Source organism: Atractosteus spatula, chromosome 12 (assembly GCF_055471065.1).
Source record: "Atractosteus spatula isolate fAtrSpa1 chromosome 12, fAtrSpa1.hap1, whole genome shotgun sequence".
NCBI classification, from domain to species: domain Eukaryota; kingdom Metazoa; phylum Chordata; class Actinopteri; order Semionotiformes; family Lepisosteidae; genus Atractosteus; species Atractosteus spatula.
Genome location: NC_142717.1, coordinates 46,485,169 through 46,500,044, shown reverse-complemented (window position 1 = coordinate 46,500,044; position 14,876 = coordinate 46,485,169). Strand labels below are relative to the sequence as shown.

At 50.3% G+C, this 14,876-nt stretch overlaps 2 protein-coding genes across 8 annotated transcripts; both read right to left on the bottom strand.

Annotated features, from left to right (window-relative positions):
* Window positions 1-470: 470 nt before the first annotated feature.
* On the bottom strand, window positions 471-6,937 carry LOC148823218 (chromobox protein homolog 3-like). 7 transcript variants are annotated; one of them, XM_088928985.1, is made up of 7 exons: window positions 6,334-6,431; window positions 5,604-5,756; window positions 4,532-4,676; window positions 4,399-4,428; window positions 3,916-4,042; window positions 3,448-3,566; window positions 471-2,729 (listed from the first exon to the last, which is right to left on the bottom strand). In XM_088928985.1, the coding sequence occupies exons 3-7, from the start codon at window positions 4,669-4,671 to the stop codon at window positions 2,600-2,602; spliced, it is 546 nt and encodes a 181-aa protein (XP_088785111.1). In that variant the 5' UTR covers window positions 4,672-4,676; window positions 5,604-5,756; window positions 6,334-6,431; the 3' UTR covers window positions 471-2,599. The 7 variants fall into 7 exon arrangements, with proteins under 7 accessions (XP_088785111.1, XP_088785104.1, XP_088785103.1 ...); XM_088928978.1 differs by lacking the exon at window positions 5,604-5,756 and having other exon boundaries at window positions 6,274-6,937; XM_088928977.1 differs by lacking the exon at window positions 5,604-5,756 and having other exon boundaries at window positions 6,334-6,937.
* A 2,561-nt stretch (window positions 6,938-9,498) lies between these two features.
* On the bottom strand, window positions 9,499-14,618 carry LOC148823217 (chromobox protein homolog 3-like). Its single transcript, XM_088929009.1, has 5 exons — window positions 14,345-14,618; window positions 12,447-12,589; window positions 11,268-11,433; window positions 10,686-10,780; window positions 9,499-10,427 (listed from the first exon to the last, which is right to left on the bottom strand). The coding sequence occupies exons 2-5, from the start codon at window positions 12,581-12,583 to the stop codon at window positions 10,301-10,303; spliced, it is 525 nt and encodes a 174-aa protein (XP_088785135.1). The 5' UTR covers window positions 12,584-12,589; window positions 14,345-14,618; the 3' UTR covers window positions 9,499-10,300.
* Between the last annotated feature and the right edge of the window lie 258 nt (window positions 14,619-14,876).

The following is a 14,876-nucleotide window of genomic DNA, read 5'->3' as shown; positions in this document are numbered from 1 at the left end:
CTCCCTCATTAAGAAATGGTTTCAATTCTCGCACTGCAGTCTTTTGCCCCTTTGCACACAGACTATTTTAACACCAACAGACACATGACTAGGGACAAAGGAGGCTTTAAAACTCAGAACATGTGTAATATTACGCTAGACCACGAACACAATACTGTACATCACCTGAAATTTCCATTTAAGTCTGCTTACTGCATGATGTCCTTACTACACAGAAAATACAATGACTTTTCATTATTAATCTCCCTTTACAGTACACAATTCCTGGCAGCTTCTGAGAGCTCACTGGCAGGATGTTTCCAGGGGAAGGAAACTGATGTTACACAGTAGAATTGCTCACTTACCTTGTGCAACGCTCCTATTTGTCCCCACGGCAACTCATCGTATTGAACCACTTTCAACAACAGTGCTTTGCTACAACTGTTAGATTGTTAATTAAGTTACGAATAAATTCAACACAGGCTTTTAACTCAAGTGGAATAAAATTAACAATTTATTTTTTTATCCATAAAGGGTAACAGTTTTTTTCAGTAATATTTTATATTCTCCTCTCTCTCTCTCTCTCTCTCGATATGGAATGAGGACGTAAGCAGGAAAACATAAAAAAACAAAACAAATGAAGGCAATCTTGCGAACTGAGCTTGCCTGGTTGTTAGTGACACAGCACCACCTTGAGCGCACTGGTCTGGACAGGGAAGGAGAGGGTATCTGATGGAAGAGGAGCACTGTGTGGAAGGCCAGGTCCTCATGAGGCCTCAAGCTGGAGGTGAGGCTCTGTAGCTAGAAAGGATCAGTCAGACCCCCTCAGCCCCACATCGCAGACTCACTCCTCAGCTCACGCAGGTCAGCACAGCAAACAGAGAACAGAGCCGCGCTGACAGAGAGGGAGGACACACTGATGCTTAAGATAAGCTACCAGTATCCAAAAGTTCATAAGAGAACAAAATATATCGGGGCCTGATGATGGCACAGTCAGACCATGTTTACTTTTTTCCATGAAATGGCACTGTAAGCCTTTTTTATTCTCATTTTAATCCATTTATAGACTCTAGGGCTGTTTTTTGGGGAAGTTCTCCTTGTCTGACATCTTTTCCCAAGAGGAAAAAAAACAGGGGCAGGAAAAATTCTACCAGTTGACCAACATTTTCATCTTGTTCCTTATAGTGAGAAATATACTATACACATATCATGTGAGCTTTACAAGAAAGTCAAACAATAAAACAACTGCAAACTTGCAAACTAAAGACAGTTACACAGTAAGACAATGAAACTATGAACTATTTCAAACTGGAACTGGAAATACCATCATCAGCAGACAATACTCCACACTACGGTTTAAAATTAATCTGTCCTGAAATCAGAGACAATAAAATACATATTCCTGGGAGAGAAATGACAAAGCTGGGCTGCGATGTTGTTTTGACATCATTCACTATTAGATGTTTTGAGATGATGCCCTACTCATCACAAGCCTCCAGTTTTTAACTTTTATGCTGTTTACAAAGGCGCTATAGTTGCTAAATGAGAATTACAGTAAAACTGGCTTCTCTTCAAGAGGGACAGCCAGATAGCTCGCACCAGGGAAGCAAATCAGTCTCACTTCCTGCCACGCAGCCCACTGAAAGGGCCGTGGTGCCACGCGAACAATCTTCCCCACGCCACTTCCTCCTGGCCAGGGCCTGTCTGACCCTCCTCCTGCTGGGGGGCTCTCTTCGGGTGCCACACCCAGCGAGACAAAAACCAGGACAAAGTAGAACAGCGGGTGATGTGCTCTGTGCCCTGCCTGCAGCTCCCCCTTTCCCAGGGCAGGACAAGAAGAAGGCCTGGCACCCTGAACAGACGTTTCTTCTTCCAAACCGTCACAAAAGCAGCAAGATGCTGTTTCAGGACTCTCGTGTCACTTCAACCGTCGTTCGGTCACATTTCCCAAAACTGCCTCAAGCTCCTCTTCGCAACTGGTGCAGGCTTCGGATCCCGGAAGAATCTGGTCATTTCTTTTCAGACCTCAGAGCTGAAGTGGAATTACTGAACTGAAAACATGTGCTTGTTGGACGGTTTAGAATCAAAGCAGATCGTCGGCGCAGTACAGTCAGGGACCCGTGCAGAGCACTGGTGACGCTAGTTTTCATCTCTCCTCCGATCACGACAACTATCAACTTCATTCATGAACACTTTCCGAGCCCAGAGCACTGCACAACAGCACACACAGTTTATAAAAATAACGGGCAAGATGTATCACCTGCTGCTGCAGGTTTATAGAAGCCTTTAATTGGAAAGTACCTGTATAACCTAGAGGACACCAGCCCTTTAAAGCCCAGAGCTGCTCAGACCTGGTGCAGGTTTTAAAATACAGAAGAACAAGCAGGGCCAGCAACCACAGATCACAGCTGCATTCACATTACATCAAATGTATTGTCTGGACTGTGAGACTGAACCAGAAGCGTGTGGGAGATCACTCCTCTTCCTTTGAAACAGATACCCAGAAGCATGGAAAGGTTTGGAGAACAGAACCAAGTACATGAGCTCAGAAATTCAGTGGAAAGCAACTTTAAACCTGTTTCCTCCTCCTACATGTCAGCACTGCAAAGGACGCTGGGATTCATGACTGACGGTCGCCTTCGTGGCCGGAGTGCCAGGTCAGCTTCTCCTCGTAAAACGCGATGACAACCTCGGGGCACCGGACACTGGCCTCCCTCGCTGGCACCAAGCCCACTTCTTCAGAGCCCTTCCTGAGTCCGCAACACAAGAGAACAGAAATCAAGCGAGTCCTCCCCCAGACACCACCTGCGCTTTCCAGCCGACTGTGATGCCCACAGGCAGCGACTCAGCGGAATTCAGCTGCTGTTGTGCAATTTGGCACAATACATCTTCGCCCTCTCTTTTCAGCCCGGTTCCCTGTGGTTTACACTAACAAATGAAACTTTCTCACATAAGAAAATAAAACTAAAGCAGCCTGATCTCTGAACTAAATAAAAAGTCTCTCAGTTCTCCAACATCTCATTTCAGGGGTCTTTCTTTTAACCAGCAAATGAGCCTGTCCTGAAGCCCACTTGGACCATCTTTGTCCAGGGGGATACATTTTAAAGAGGTAAAGTTATGACAGCCCTGATTTAAGGGCTCCTCATTCTCACACTGGAAAAGTGGGAATGTGGCAGCAGCTCCCGTCTCTCAGTCTACAGGTCACCAGTCCTGCACTGGTAGCAGGGACTGGTATCTTTCCAGAAATTAGCTTGATGTGCTGAGAAAGTCACTCAGAGAAGCACAGTAGGTAAGATTGGCGGTCTGCGTCCTGAACCCTCGTTCAGGATAGGAAAACAGGGCATTACCCAGCACCACCAGAGGACCGGGTCCCGACAGAGCCTCGGGGAACTGGACATGCACCACAGTGCACCAGGGGAATGGCTCAACAGCCTGGAGAGACCGGCACCAATAATCCATTCACTTTACCATTTCAGCAGGAACATGAGCTCCCCTTCGCAGTCTGTGGACCCAATTATACACTCGGGTTCGAGTCCGCTGGCAAATCCGCGTGGAGGCTCAGCTGACTCCTGACCATGACTCTGCTGCTGCAGTCAAGGCAGAGAGGCAGACATCAGTGACATCACACGCCAGTGCCTGCGCAACAGGAACACCTTCACCCTCACACTCTGTGTCATTTCTAGTTTTAAACCGTATTAACTCAGCATCCACCACTGCACACACGTGCCACTCCAGGAGTGAATTCCTGTTCATTCTCAATGCAGCTCAGAAATGTTTAAACATATATAAGCTTGTCTGTTCCCATGGAAATGTGCTGCGAATTTAAAGCGATATCCTGTTTCAACAGGAACTCTGTTCACAGACTGCCCGTTCGCCCGTCCAGGACACAAGAAGAGTCTGTGTTAGCAGCTCCACCTCACTTGGACATCGTCTTACCTCTCCGCTGTCCGGCTGCTCCCTGTCCTGCTCCAGCGGCTCCAGGGGGACTCCCACACGGCTCTGGAACTCGGCGATCAGCTCCGGGCAGTCGAGGTTGTCTTCCGGCTCCCAGGTGTTGTCAGCTCTAGGACAGAAGCGTGCTCTTTAGCGCACGAGCATTTCCATTCTTCAAAGGGGTGAATGAATTTCTGCAGGAGGTTCGCACCTCCCCCAGTGAGACCCTGACTGACCCTGGGGTCCCGAGAGGAACCCCGCCCTGAGGGGGAGAGACACCCCCACATTTCAGCAGCTGCCAGCTCCCAGGAGCACCGTACCGCGTGTGGACGGCCGGTTCGTAACCTCTGTCCGACACCCGGAAGAGAAACACTCTTCCTGGTCCGACACCCTGTCTAATTTTCACTAAGAGGTTCACCACAACTTTAACACAAAGGTGCAAGAAGATGTAAGTGACACTGAGGTGTAACTCAACGTGCTGCTCACTGTGTCTGGAGGGACTCTGACTGACGAGGCCTGAGGGGAAGACAAAAGAGCACAAGAGAGTGAGAGGAGAGTGAGCCCGCTGGCTGACACCTGAGCCCACTGCGGCCACAGAGCGACCTCCCGGGCTGCTTACTCGGGGAAGCCTTTCCACTTGAGGAAGTACTCCACCTTCCCCTCCGTGACGCGCCTGTCGATGATCTTCTCCACCACATACTCCTGCGCTGTGGCCGCCTCCTCCGCTCTCCGCTGTTTCACGTTCTGCTTCTTCCTCATTGGCCCTCAAACAAAAAACAAACAGGCAGCAGACCTCCAGCGCTCTTCCTCTTCCTCGGTCAGTCACATGAGCACACAGCACAGATACACACCCTCCAAACTCAGCAAGTCAGGATACACCTCGGACAGGACACAGGTCTGTCACACGTGCATACACATACAAGGGACAATTTCAGGGCTCCAATTAATCTCTCACCAGGAAAGGGGGGGGGGGGAGAGAGAGAGAGAGAGCTACAGAAAGAACATGCAAACTTTGCACATAAGGTGCTCCAGGTCAGAATCAAACCTGAGACTCCCAGCACCCTGCAGCTCCTGAGGACAAGCTTGAGTCAACACTGAGTCAACAAGCTTACTAAACCGATCAAAACTCCCTTTCAGAAAACGGATGATTTAAGCGTTTCCTATCAAACCTGCTGGATCAGAACACAGGAAAGGTTATGGATGACTGGATGCTCATTTGGCTTGTTCAGTAAAATCTAAAATTTCATCCAGAGGCCTCTGTGGGTCTCCTCCACCAGCTGGCTGGGGCAACTGTGCTTCCCCAAGACCGGGGCTGTCCGAGCAAGTTATATTTTAATCATTTCAGGATCAGGAAACCCCTTGTGGGTGGCATCATGGCAGGAAACAGCTCGTCCTGTACAGTGCGATCTACAGTGGCGATCTGTCCTGCTGACCTGATGTGAGGGAGATTCCCACACCTGTTTGAACACTGACCTCTGTGGACAAGCTGTGAAAGAGCCTCTGAACTCTTTTACAGATGACACCGGGAAAAGTGAGTGCAAAATTAAATGCCGAGTGAGATTTTGAAAATTAACCCAGAAGGGGTTTAATTACAGAACACAGCTTAGAAACTGAAGCACAAAGAACCTTAAAATGAAGGGGTGACGCTGAGGAGCCGGAAATCCCTAAGGAGGTTAGGAAAGGGTCACTACCTCCGGCGGCCTCCTGCAGACACCTGGCCGTCAAGCCACTGCGCACTTGGAGCAGCACCCCCAGGATCCCAGGGAAAACATGCAAACTCCACACGGAATGCACTGCAGCCCCAGAACCCAAACCAGGAGGCAAGAGGGGAGCAGAGTGGTTTTCTTTTTCCGGGGGTAAAACGAATTCAGAAAAAAAAACTTTTAAAGGCGATATATAAATAAAAAGTATTATTATTATTATTATTATTATTATTTAAAAAAACAGCTGTGCACAGCTTGTACCGCTGTGAAATGAGCATGAAGAATGCTGTACGAGGCTAAGCTATTTCCCCAGACTCTCGCTGTGTCCCCAGTCCTGAACACAGTCTCCAGCCTCATGAAGACCGGCCAGCCTCCATCGGCCCTGACTGCGAGTCCGCGGCTCATCGTCAAGCGCGCCGGAGGACTTTTCACAGAGGACATTTCAGTGCTTCCGATTTGAAACGACGGGTTACTTAACACTGCCTGTGAATTGCACATTAATTCCGCAAGCTGACACAGGCAGAACGAGTTTAAAGTCACATTTAATTCCTCGTTCGGTGTCACCAACTTCACCGTTTCTTTCGCGCTTCAAAGTTACTGCAACACACAGGTCTTAATAAAAGCTCACGTTTATTTCGTATCCCATTCATATATTTACCGTACGTTTGCTGGAGTGGAAATTAACGCGGCGGTGAACCAAAATGAAGAAGCAATTTACCTGACTGCTGTCTCTTTCTTTTGCGTATTCCAGGTAGATAACTACGACAAACGGGCTCGTAAAAAACTACGTTAACTGCGTAGCGAATGCCATTTTGTCGCGGTGCTCAAGTTGCTGTTCGTCGCGTACCGAAAAGGGGGGAGGAATAGAACAAGGTTCGTAGAATCAAAAGCTTATCAGCGCTCCCGTCAAAGTCCGATATATAAAATCAAACACACGGCATTGCCGTATTCCGTCAACAAACTTTCCACGAAGGAGTTAAATTTTAAAAAATGGCCGGAGCGGATGCACGGAGGAAGTGGTTTCTTGGGGAAAAGGTCAAGTCAGGCCGGCGGGGGGGGAGACGGCGGCGCTGAACGCCGGGAGCCCGGGGCACCGTGCAGCGGCGGCGGCATCACACGCGTGACGTCACCTGCCCCGCCGCCCGGCACGCGCGCGTCTGCGGGACCCGCGGGGAGAGACACGCGGCGGTCCGGGGCCGCTGTCCGCGCACCTCCTGCCTGCGAGACCGGCGCAACCGGGCCCGACACGAGAGAGCTGAGCTCGGTTGCTCACAGCTCAGGTCCTGAAATAGTTTTTTATTTAAACACCAGAACTACCAAAAAAAAAAGGAGACAATATTAAAACAGATACAGAAATAGACACTTCGCAGCCAGAGGAATTCACAACTGTAAAAGCTGGCAATGATACTTTTTACATTTCCATTGTGCGTCTTGCCTTTTGATTCTTTATATTTCTGATAGAATTTAAATAAAAAAGGAATTCAACTTTAAAAGCATGAACAGGGGGAGCAGTATTAGACCATTTACTTTTGTGGATGAAGTATTTCCCCAAAATAATTGACAGATTAATAACAAAAACATATCCTTTGTCCCAAGTCAGATCTAACAAAATATAAAATCATATCAAAATCTTTCAATTTAACATTTACCTTAAAATGCTTAACAATAACATTTTGCAAATCTATCCAAAACAGTTTTGTATATATGCAGTTAAACAGATGTAACAAATATTCTTTCTCATTATTACAAAATACACATAAGTCATCTTGTTCGTGTTTTAATCTAGAAAGTGTTGGCTCGTTTTTCTGCGTGCGAAGCGCTTTGGGTACATGACGGTTTTTTCTTCTGTTGACCATCGAGTGACAAATCTTTACCTCTATTTTTTATTTACTTTATAAAATTAGTTATTTTAGCTGTTTTAAGTGGATCTCCAGCTCAAAAGTTACATTTTTCCTAAAATGTTCGCGAATAGGCGCCTGCTCGATATGAGGCCCGGTTAAAGAGCCCCTTGGAAACCACCCTCACCCCGTGTGCCTGCAAGACCCGAGTCACTTTCCGATTCCTGATCTTCTTCGGGCGCCCCTAGCGGCCGCGAAGAGCAATAAGACACCTGTTTTACCAGCTTCTACCGGAGTATCTACTGCGCCCACCCAGCACTCCGTTTTTCACCGAACATTTTATGTTCAATATTCCAGCTCTCTGCTTTGCATTGATCCATAACACGGCGGTACTTGAGGATCAGTGCAAGCGTCCTGCTTGTTCCAGCACAACAGGGCTGTGTCCATGTGACACGCAGCTCGCTCATTGCTGGACAAACAGCACCACCCACCGCAAGCAGCAGTGAGACAGGGGGGTGTTCTGTTACCTTGGCCGTGAACGCACCCCTCCTCCAAACTGCCAACACTGCCTGCAGTTGGAAGTCAACCCCCCCTCCCACCGCCCAGGGACCCAGGGACACAGCGCATTACAGCACCCAGGTGTCAGACAGCAGAGCGAAAACAGACTCGCAATGTTAATTTTCATTTCTGTAAAACAGTTTCTCCAATGCATTTCTCCACTCCACGGGAGTGGCATGGAGATGACGGACTCGTACAAGTACCTGGGAGTGCACATCGACGATAGACTGGAATGGTCTAAGAACATCGAGGCCATCTATAAGAAGGGACAGAGCCGACTCTACTTCTTGAGGAGGCTCAGGTCCTTCAGTGTGTGTAGTAAGATGCTTCATATGTTCTATCAGTCGGTGGTAGCGAGCGCCATTTTCTATACAGTAGTGTGCTGGGGCCCTGGGATTAGAGCAGTGGATTCTAAAAGGCTGGACAAGCTCATCAGGAGAGCAAGCTCCATCATTGGGTCTGACCTGGACCCCTTGGAGGCAGTGGCTGAGAGGAGAATGGTGTCCAAACTAGAGGCCATCATGGACAAGGTCTCCCATCCCCTCTATGACAGGCTTGTAGAAATGAAGAGCATGTTCAGCAATAGACTGATTCATCCACAGTGCGACAGGTTCTGTGTGTGTCCTGGACTGTGAGTAACTCTTTCAGTGCACCCCTCACTGTACTGATTACATTATTGTATCATTTGTTACACTGTGGCTGTGTTGTCTGTGTTAAGCGGCTGTTGCACTGCAATTTCCCTCACAGGATCAATAAAGTATCTATTTGTAAAGGCCACTTTGCATTTTATTGAAAGCTTACTTGACAGACCTGGTCATCACATTGTACAGTGTGCCCACAGCAGTGTACGTTCTCTTCCAACACACCTGTACATCCCTGCATACCTGGGACGGTCCCAGGTTCTACAAGTGAGAGGGACATCCGGAGTCAAAAGCAGCTTTAAAAACAGAGCAAGCATATAAACTTTTATTGAACAATTGAAAATTTACAAAAGTGAATACAGTACATTATACTGCAAGATCAGTATCATGTACAAGTTCAAACTGCCAAATATAGCAATCGCCGCATCAAACCGAGACACTGGACTCCAGGAGCAGGGCTGAGCAGAGGGTCAGCTTCCTTCGAGCTGTACCAGTGCGACAGAAGGAGGTCAGTACTCTTTAAACCCAAGAACGCATTTTAAAGAGCAAGAAGAGTCCATTTCCAAAGCCACCGGTCCAACGCCAGATTCCCCCACCCTTAAAATGTGGGAGCTCCCAGTTTGTATTTCATGCCCAATGATCGGCTCAGTTTCCCAGGAACCCTGAGAGCAGCACAGGATGTACGAAGCGCTTTCGCTCTCAGGCCAGCGACGGGCTCATCAGGAGTCACACTGCTTGGGCTCCTCTGCAGGGACTGCAGGCCTGAGCGCACCTGTCCCGTCACAGGTGCTGCTGTAGTCAGAGGTGTCCCACCTCAAGAGGAGAAACAGTCCACACTCAAACAGAGAAAGTCCAACGATACCTTTATTGTAAGACAGGAAAAAAAAACACCCCAACAATGACCTTTTCACAGACATCTGAAAAAGCAGGAAACCTGAGCCGCTTGGTCAGCCCTCCTGAACAGCAGAGATGAATTTCGCACAGCGTGACCCACACTCTCTGGAAACAGGGGCAGGGAGTGCACGCATGTCGGTGGGATCAATTTAAAGCAGGATTTAAAAAAAATTAAACACGTGCAGCACAACACTGAAACACCAAATACAGTCCAGGCAACAACCGATCAAGTCAAACCGGTTCCCAGGAATAAAAAAAAACAAAACAAAAGATGCACATCAGAATGAAGCTCACAATGACATACACTCCAAAAACAAATAACTGCACGAGGAAAGAAAGCTTCAAAACCCCATCTGAACAAATCAACAGTTAAACCGTAGGTTGTCCACGGACTTAAAAACGAGCGAGAACCTGAAATCCACTCAGCCTTGATGCGAGCTGGAACTGAAGCAGCGTGACTGTACTGTGGTGTATTCCCCGACGGGTGGAAAGTGACTTCGACAGCCGCCCTCGCAGGAAAAGTGCTGCGTCTGACCCCCCCGGCCCTGGCCCACACAAGATCAGGAGAGACTCATCTCAGAAGCCCCCCGCTGGCTCACAACTAAGCAGCTAAATTAACAAGCAGCCTGCATTCAGGACAAGACGTGTCTAAAATATGTACACATGAAAGCAGTCTCCATCTTGACAGAACTGCTCTAGGATAAAAACTAAATGTTCCCCTGCAAGATGAGAGACGCTGCCCCAGGCGAGGGCTCTACTGCTGCTCGTCTTCCGGGCAGGAATGCCAGGTTAGCCGCTCCTCGTAGAAGGCGATGACGACCTGAGGGCACTTCACGTTCGCTTCCTTCGCCGGCACCAAATCCGCTTCATCCGAGTCTTTCCTGAGCCGCGAGGAAAAAGGCCGATTCAATCAATGTGCATTTTCAGACCCTATTCTTGAAGAACTAGAAGATCCAGGCAGTGCTCAGGGTTCTGGCACACATTTCAACCCCTCTCCTGCTGCACGTGGGTTTAAACATTCTGGTTAAGCAATTCTGAATTCTTAACATCCTGAATGCAGCAATAATGTATTTTACCTAAACTACCCCGACAAGCCCAGAACCGAACGTGCTGGAGCGGGAAGGAAAGGCAGGTCTCACCACTTCATCAGGAACATGAGCTCCCCGCTGCTATCGGTGGCTCCTATGATGCGCTCGGGGTCCAGGTTACGAGCGAATCCCCGCGGCTTGTCATTCTGCAGAGGGGGAGAAAAAAACGTTGCCATGGGCTCCTGCCAGCGGCCGGGTGTTCACGGCATGCGGACACGGAGACCGGGGACACTAAACCCAGCCCGCTCCCCACTGCAGGGGGGTCTGCGACCATCATCTCAATCTGCTGGGCAGCGCGTCAGGGATCTACGAAACAGCCCCTTCTTCTGCTCTAGGACCCTCAGCGCAAAAAGCCCCATATGAAGGCGAGTACCTCATTCATGTTTTATTGTTAAAAAGGAAGAAAGGTCAGGACATCATGGAAGGTAACAGTCCATGCTACAAGAGCTACAGTGACAGCACACTAAGACCGACTGATGTTCACTCCCATTCATTCTAAGTCTGCCTGCACCCCATTTTGTGACCGCGTGTGGGGCGGGGAAGGTTCTTTATGACGCAGTGTACTTTCTTCACCGAGACTGGGACCTCCAGCAATTCACTCTTCAGCGCAGCAGGCCACACGACATCACTTACAGCCTCCTTCTTCTTCTTGGCCTTGCCTTCTTCCGACTCGCTCTCCGAGACGGATTTCCTCTTGTTGGACTCCGTGCGCTCCACGGTGGACTTCTGCGAGGCCAGGAAGGCTTCGATGAGCTCCGGGCAGTCCAGGTTCTCCTCTGGCTCCCATGTGTTATCAGCGCTACAAGAGGCAACAGTGACACTCACTCACTGCAGGAACACAGCTTCCAACTCAGAACTACAGCACTTTTACTTCACGACTGAGCCTGGCGCAACCAACCGCAGTTTCCTACTAAAACCTCGCCGACAAAACCAGTACATGTACTGGTACAATGGAATTCTTACTTACAGAAAGTCTCTCGATTGTAAAACAAGTGTAAAAACACAAAGTGCAAACAGTGCATCAAGACAATATACAAACAAACAGTAGACAATGTACAAGTAAACATGCAGACAGTTTGAATGTAAACAATGCAGACATGTAAACAATGACTGGAAATGTGCAATAAATAAGAAATCATAATGAGGTAGATGGTGTAGGTGTGGTCCGAGGGGGATGGCTAAATGTGTTCGCCAATCTCACTGCTTGTGGATAGAAGCTATAGAAGAATCTAGTGGTAAGTGTCCGTATGCTCTTGTATCTTTTAACTTGACTGAATACCTGCACAGTTTTTTTTTAAATCATCAAAAATACACTGTAACATTCTAAGAGTGATGGAATTTGTATTACACAATCTGGAAAAAAAACCCAGGATACCAAGTACAAAAAGTAAAGTGGCATCGCACTAAAAAAGGAACACGACAACAGTCGTGTCTCTAAACAGACCTGGGCAGTGAGCCCCACAGGCTCCAGCACCACTGTGTGGAGTCGGGTCTTCAGAGGGAGAAGAGCATCAGCAGAGCTCGGGTGAAGAGCAGGACTACACATGCTCAAAGACTTAAGACTTTGGAACCTGACCCTTCGGAGATTGATATGCGAGGAGAAACTTAAAATCCATTTCACAAGGGCTAGAGGTCAGAGTTCACATGTTGAGCACTTCTCCTTGGTACACAGGCTGAAGACTATTCACTCCCATATTGCCAGCTTTGGCAAGAGTGCTCAGAAGCCATATTGCCCCTCAGGAAGTGCTCAAAAACCGCTAAACAGAACCCATGCGGTCAACCCCCACCCTCAGCACGAGACTCGGCACTTACTCCGTGAAGCCCTTCCACTTGAGGTAGTATTCCACCTTGCCGTTCACCACGCGGCGATCGATCACCTTCTCCACCACGAACTCCTCGGGCTCCGCCTCCTCCGTCTTCTTGTTCTTCCCGTTCTGCTTCTTTCCCATGGTGCCCTGCGGAGCCGGGGGTGGAGGGGGGTCAGTAACGAGAGCCGAGTTCGATGTGCCACTCCAACAACCCAGACTGCAACGTCCCGGGACGAGCGGCCCAACGGAACAACGAGAACATGAGGGGAATGTCACGCAGGAGGAACAGAGGAGCAAGTCCTTCTAGCTGTGGAGCTACACTGTACTCTCTCTCGACGCTGGACTGCAGCCCTCACACTCTCACACTGTCCCATGTACTTTTACCAACAGGCTTCAGCAGCTTGACGCCCCGGTACAAAGAAAGCACAGAAGCACTAAACCCTGATGCGGTGCCCTAACACAGCCTGCAGCTCATCAGTACCTGGAGGGGAGACCTCTAGGGAAAGAGGAGGCTGCTGCTGGAAGAGGTGTTAGTGGGGCCAGTAGGGGGCGCTCACCCTCCGGTCTGTGTGGGTCCTACTGCCCCAGTATAGTGACGGGGACACTATAGTGTAAAAAGGAGCCATCCTTAGGATGAGACGTAAAACCGAGGTCCTGACTCTCTGTGGTCATTAAAAATCCCAGGGAATTTCTTGAAAAGAGTAGGGGTGTAACCCTGGTGTCCTGGCCAAATGTCCCCCTGGCCTTTACCATCATGGCCTCCTATTAATCCCCATCTCTTAAGTGGCTTCATCACTCTGCTCTCCTCCCCACTGAGAGCTGGTGTGTGGGGAGAGGACTGGAGCATCATCCAGGTGGGGCTGCACACTGGTGGGGGTGGAGGGGACCCCCATGACCTGTAAAGCGCTTTGAGTGGAGTGTCCAGAAAAGCGCTATACAAGTGTAAGGAGTTGTTATTATTATTAACGCCGCCAGGAGATATCGCACACCTGTGAGGTGTGGGCACTGCTCGCGAAGCCCGTTAGAAAACTAGTGGACTGTTCCCCCCCGACACACCGCAGGACGGGCTACTTCCCCCAGCTGAACCCCCTGGAGCGACTGCCGCGCAAGAGCCACTCCGGCCTCGCCGCCTTTGTGCAGCGGCGCTGCAGCGCCCCAGGGCCGGCATGACCCCTTCCTCCGGACATTCACCTCAGGCCCCGACTCACCGGCGCCGAGAGTCGTTTCATTAGGATACGAATTCCACCGACACCGTCCCGGTTTCCCTCCTTTTTAAACGGAGAAGAAACACGCTTTTTCCAAGATGGCCGGACAGCATGCCCACGGTCTCGGGGAGCCCCGGCCAAGCCGACTCACGCCGGACACCCGGAGAACAAAGGGTCGTCGAGGCGTCCCAGCCTGGCCGGGTACCGCGGCCTCCTCGTCTAAGACACCGAAGAGCATTAAAAACCCCACCAGACAGGGACGGGGGATCCCCCAAAGTCTAGGGGCTTCCCGGCATCCGCAACACAGCGGCGCCGGCGTCTTCGGACACCCGGGTCCGAGAAGAGCGGCGCTGCGCCCCGCAGCCCGCAGCGGGAAGAGGGGTCTCCCACACGAGGGCTAGAGCCCGCCTGCAGCCCCGGTCGCCCCGCTCTCCTGGCACAGGGGCTGCTCAACGGGTTTCAGCGTCCGAAGTGTTGTTGTGCACAAAATCCTCGAGAAGAGAAGTCGGATCACAGCGTCCCCCCCGCCCGAGAGCCTCGGCGCAACGTCCCGCAGCCGGGCGGCCCACCCGGGACAGCGGGGTGGCGGCCGGCAAGGTCTCCGAGCCGCGGCTGCGGGTCAGCCCGGCTGCACAGAACTGCCCCCGGCCCCTCGCCCCGCAGCCCCGCCGACCGCCTCCGCCGAGCGGCCTCTTACCTGCGAGCTGTCCGCCTGGCGCCAAAACCCCCGACCGCTCACAACCCGGCCCGCAAACTGCTCCCCGTCCGGACCGCCGCTGACCAAGCGCCCTTGCACAGCACGAAACAGCACAGCCCTCACGCTCCGCGCACGCACTAGTCTGACCCGCCGCTGATTTTTATTCCTCTTTCTTCGGTTCAAACGCAAACACTATTCTCCAAGGAGCGCACGCCGCTTGCGTGACGAACTTCACAATGGTCCCGCAGCGTAAGAACCGCGCGCAGGGAAGCGTAAAGGTGAGAGTTCACAGGAGGTGACGTCACGGCTACCGTCGGGTCTCGCAAGCGCCTGTGGGATACTGGTGGTATCAAGTAGAGCTTCCAAGAGGCGTGGCCATCAAATCATTTCACGTTTTTTTGTAGATTTTTTTAAAACAAGTGAAAAGGTGACAGTACATGCACTGCTGCTACTCCACACTATGCTTCTTTCACACCGTTCTTTGGTTTCCAGATGCTCTTTATTCAATAGGCACTTGATGGCAGTTTCCAAC

Excerpts from the sequence above, each read along its gene's own strand:
- LOC148823217 (XM_088929009.1), bottom strand. The coding sequence starts at position 12,583 with ATGGGAAAGAAGCAGAACGGGAAGAACAAGAAGACGGAGGAGGCGGAG. Across the intron at positions 10,781-11,267 it reads CCAAGAAGAAGAAGGAGGCT|AATGACAAGCCGCGGGGATT; the intron begins GTAAGTGATGTC and ends CCCCCTCTGCAG. Across the intron at positions 10,428-10,685 it reads CTCATGTTCCTGATGAAGTG|GAAAGACTCGGATGAAGCGG; the intron begins GTGAGACCTGCC and ends CTCGCGGCTCAG.
- LOC148823218 (XM_088928978.1), bottom strand. The coding sequence starts at position 4,671 with ATGAGGAAGAAGCAGAACGTGAAACAGCGGAGAGCGGAGGAGGCGGCC. Across the intron at positions 4,429-4,531 it reads AAGTGGAAAGGCTTCCCCGA|GCCTCGTCAGTCAGAGTCCC; the intron begins GTAAGCAGCCCG and ends TCTTCCCCTCAG. Across the intron at positions 2,730-3,447 it reads CTCATGTTCCTGCTGAAATG|GAAGGGCTCTGAAGAAGTGG; the intron begins GTAAAGTGAATG and ends TTGCGGACTCAG.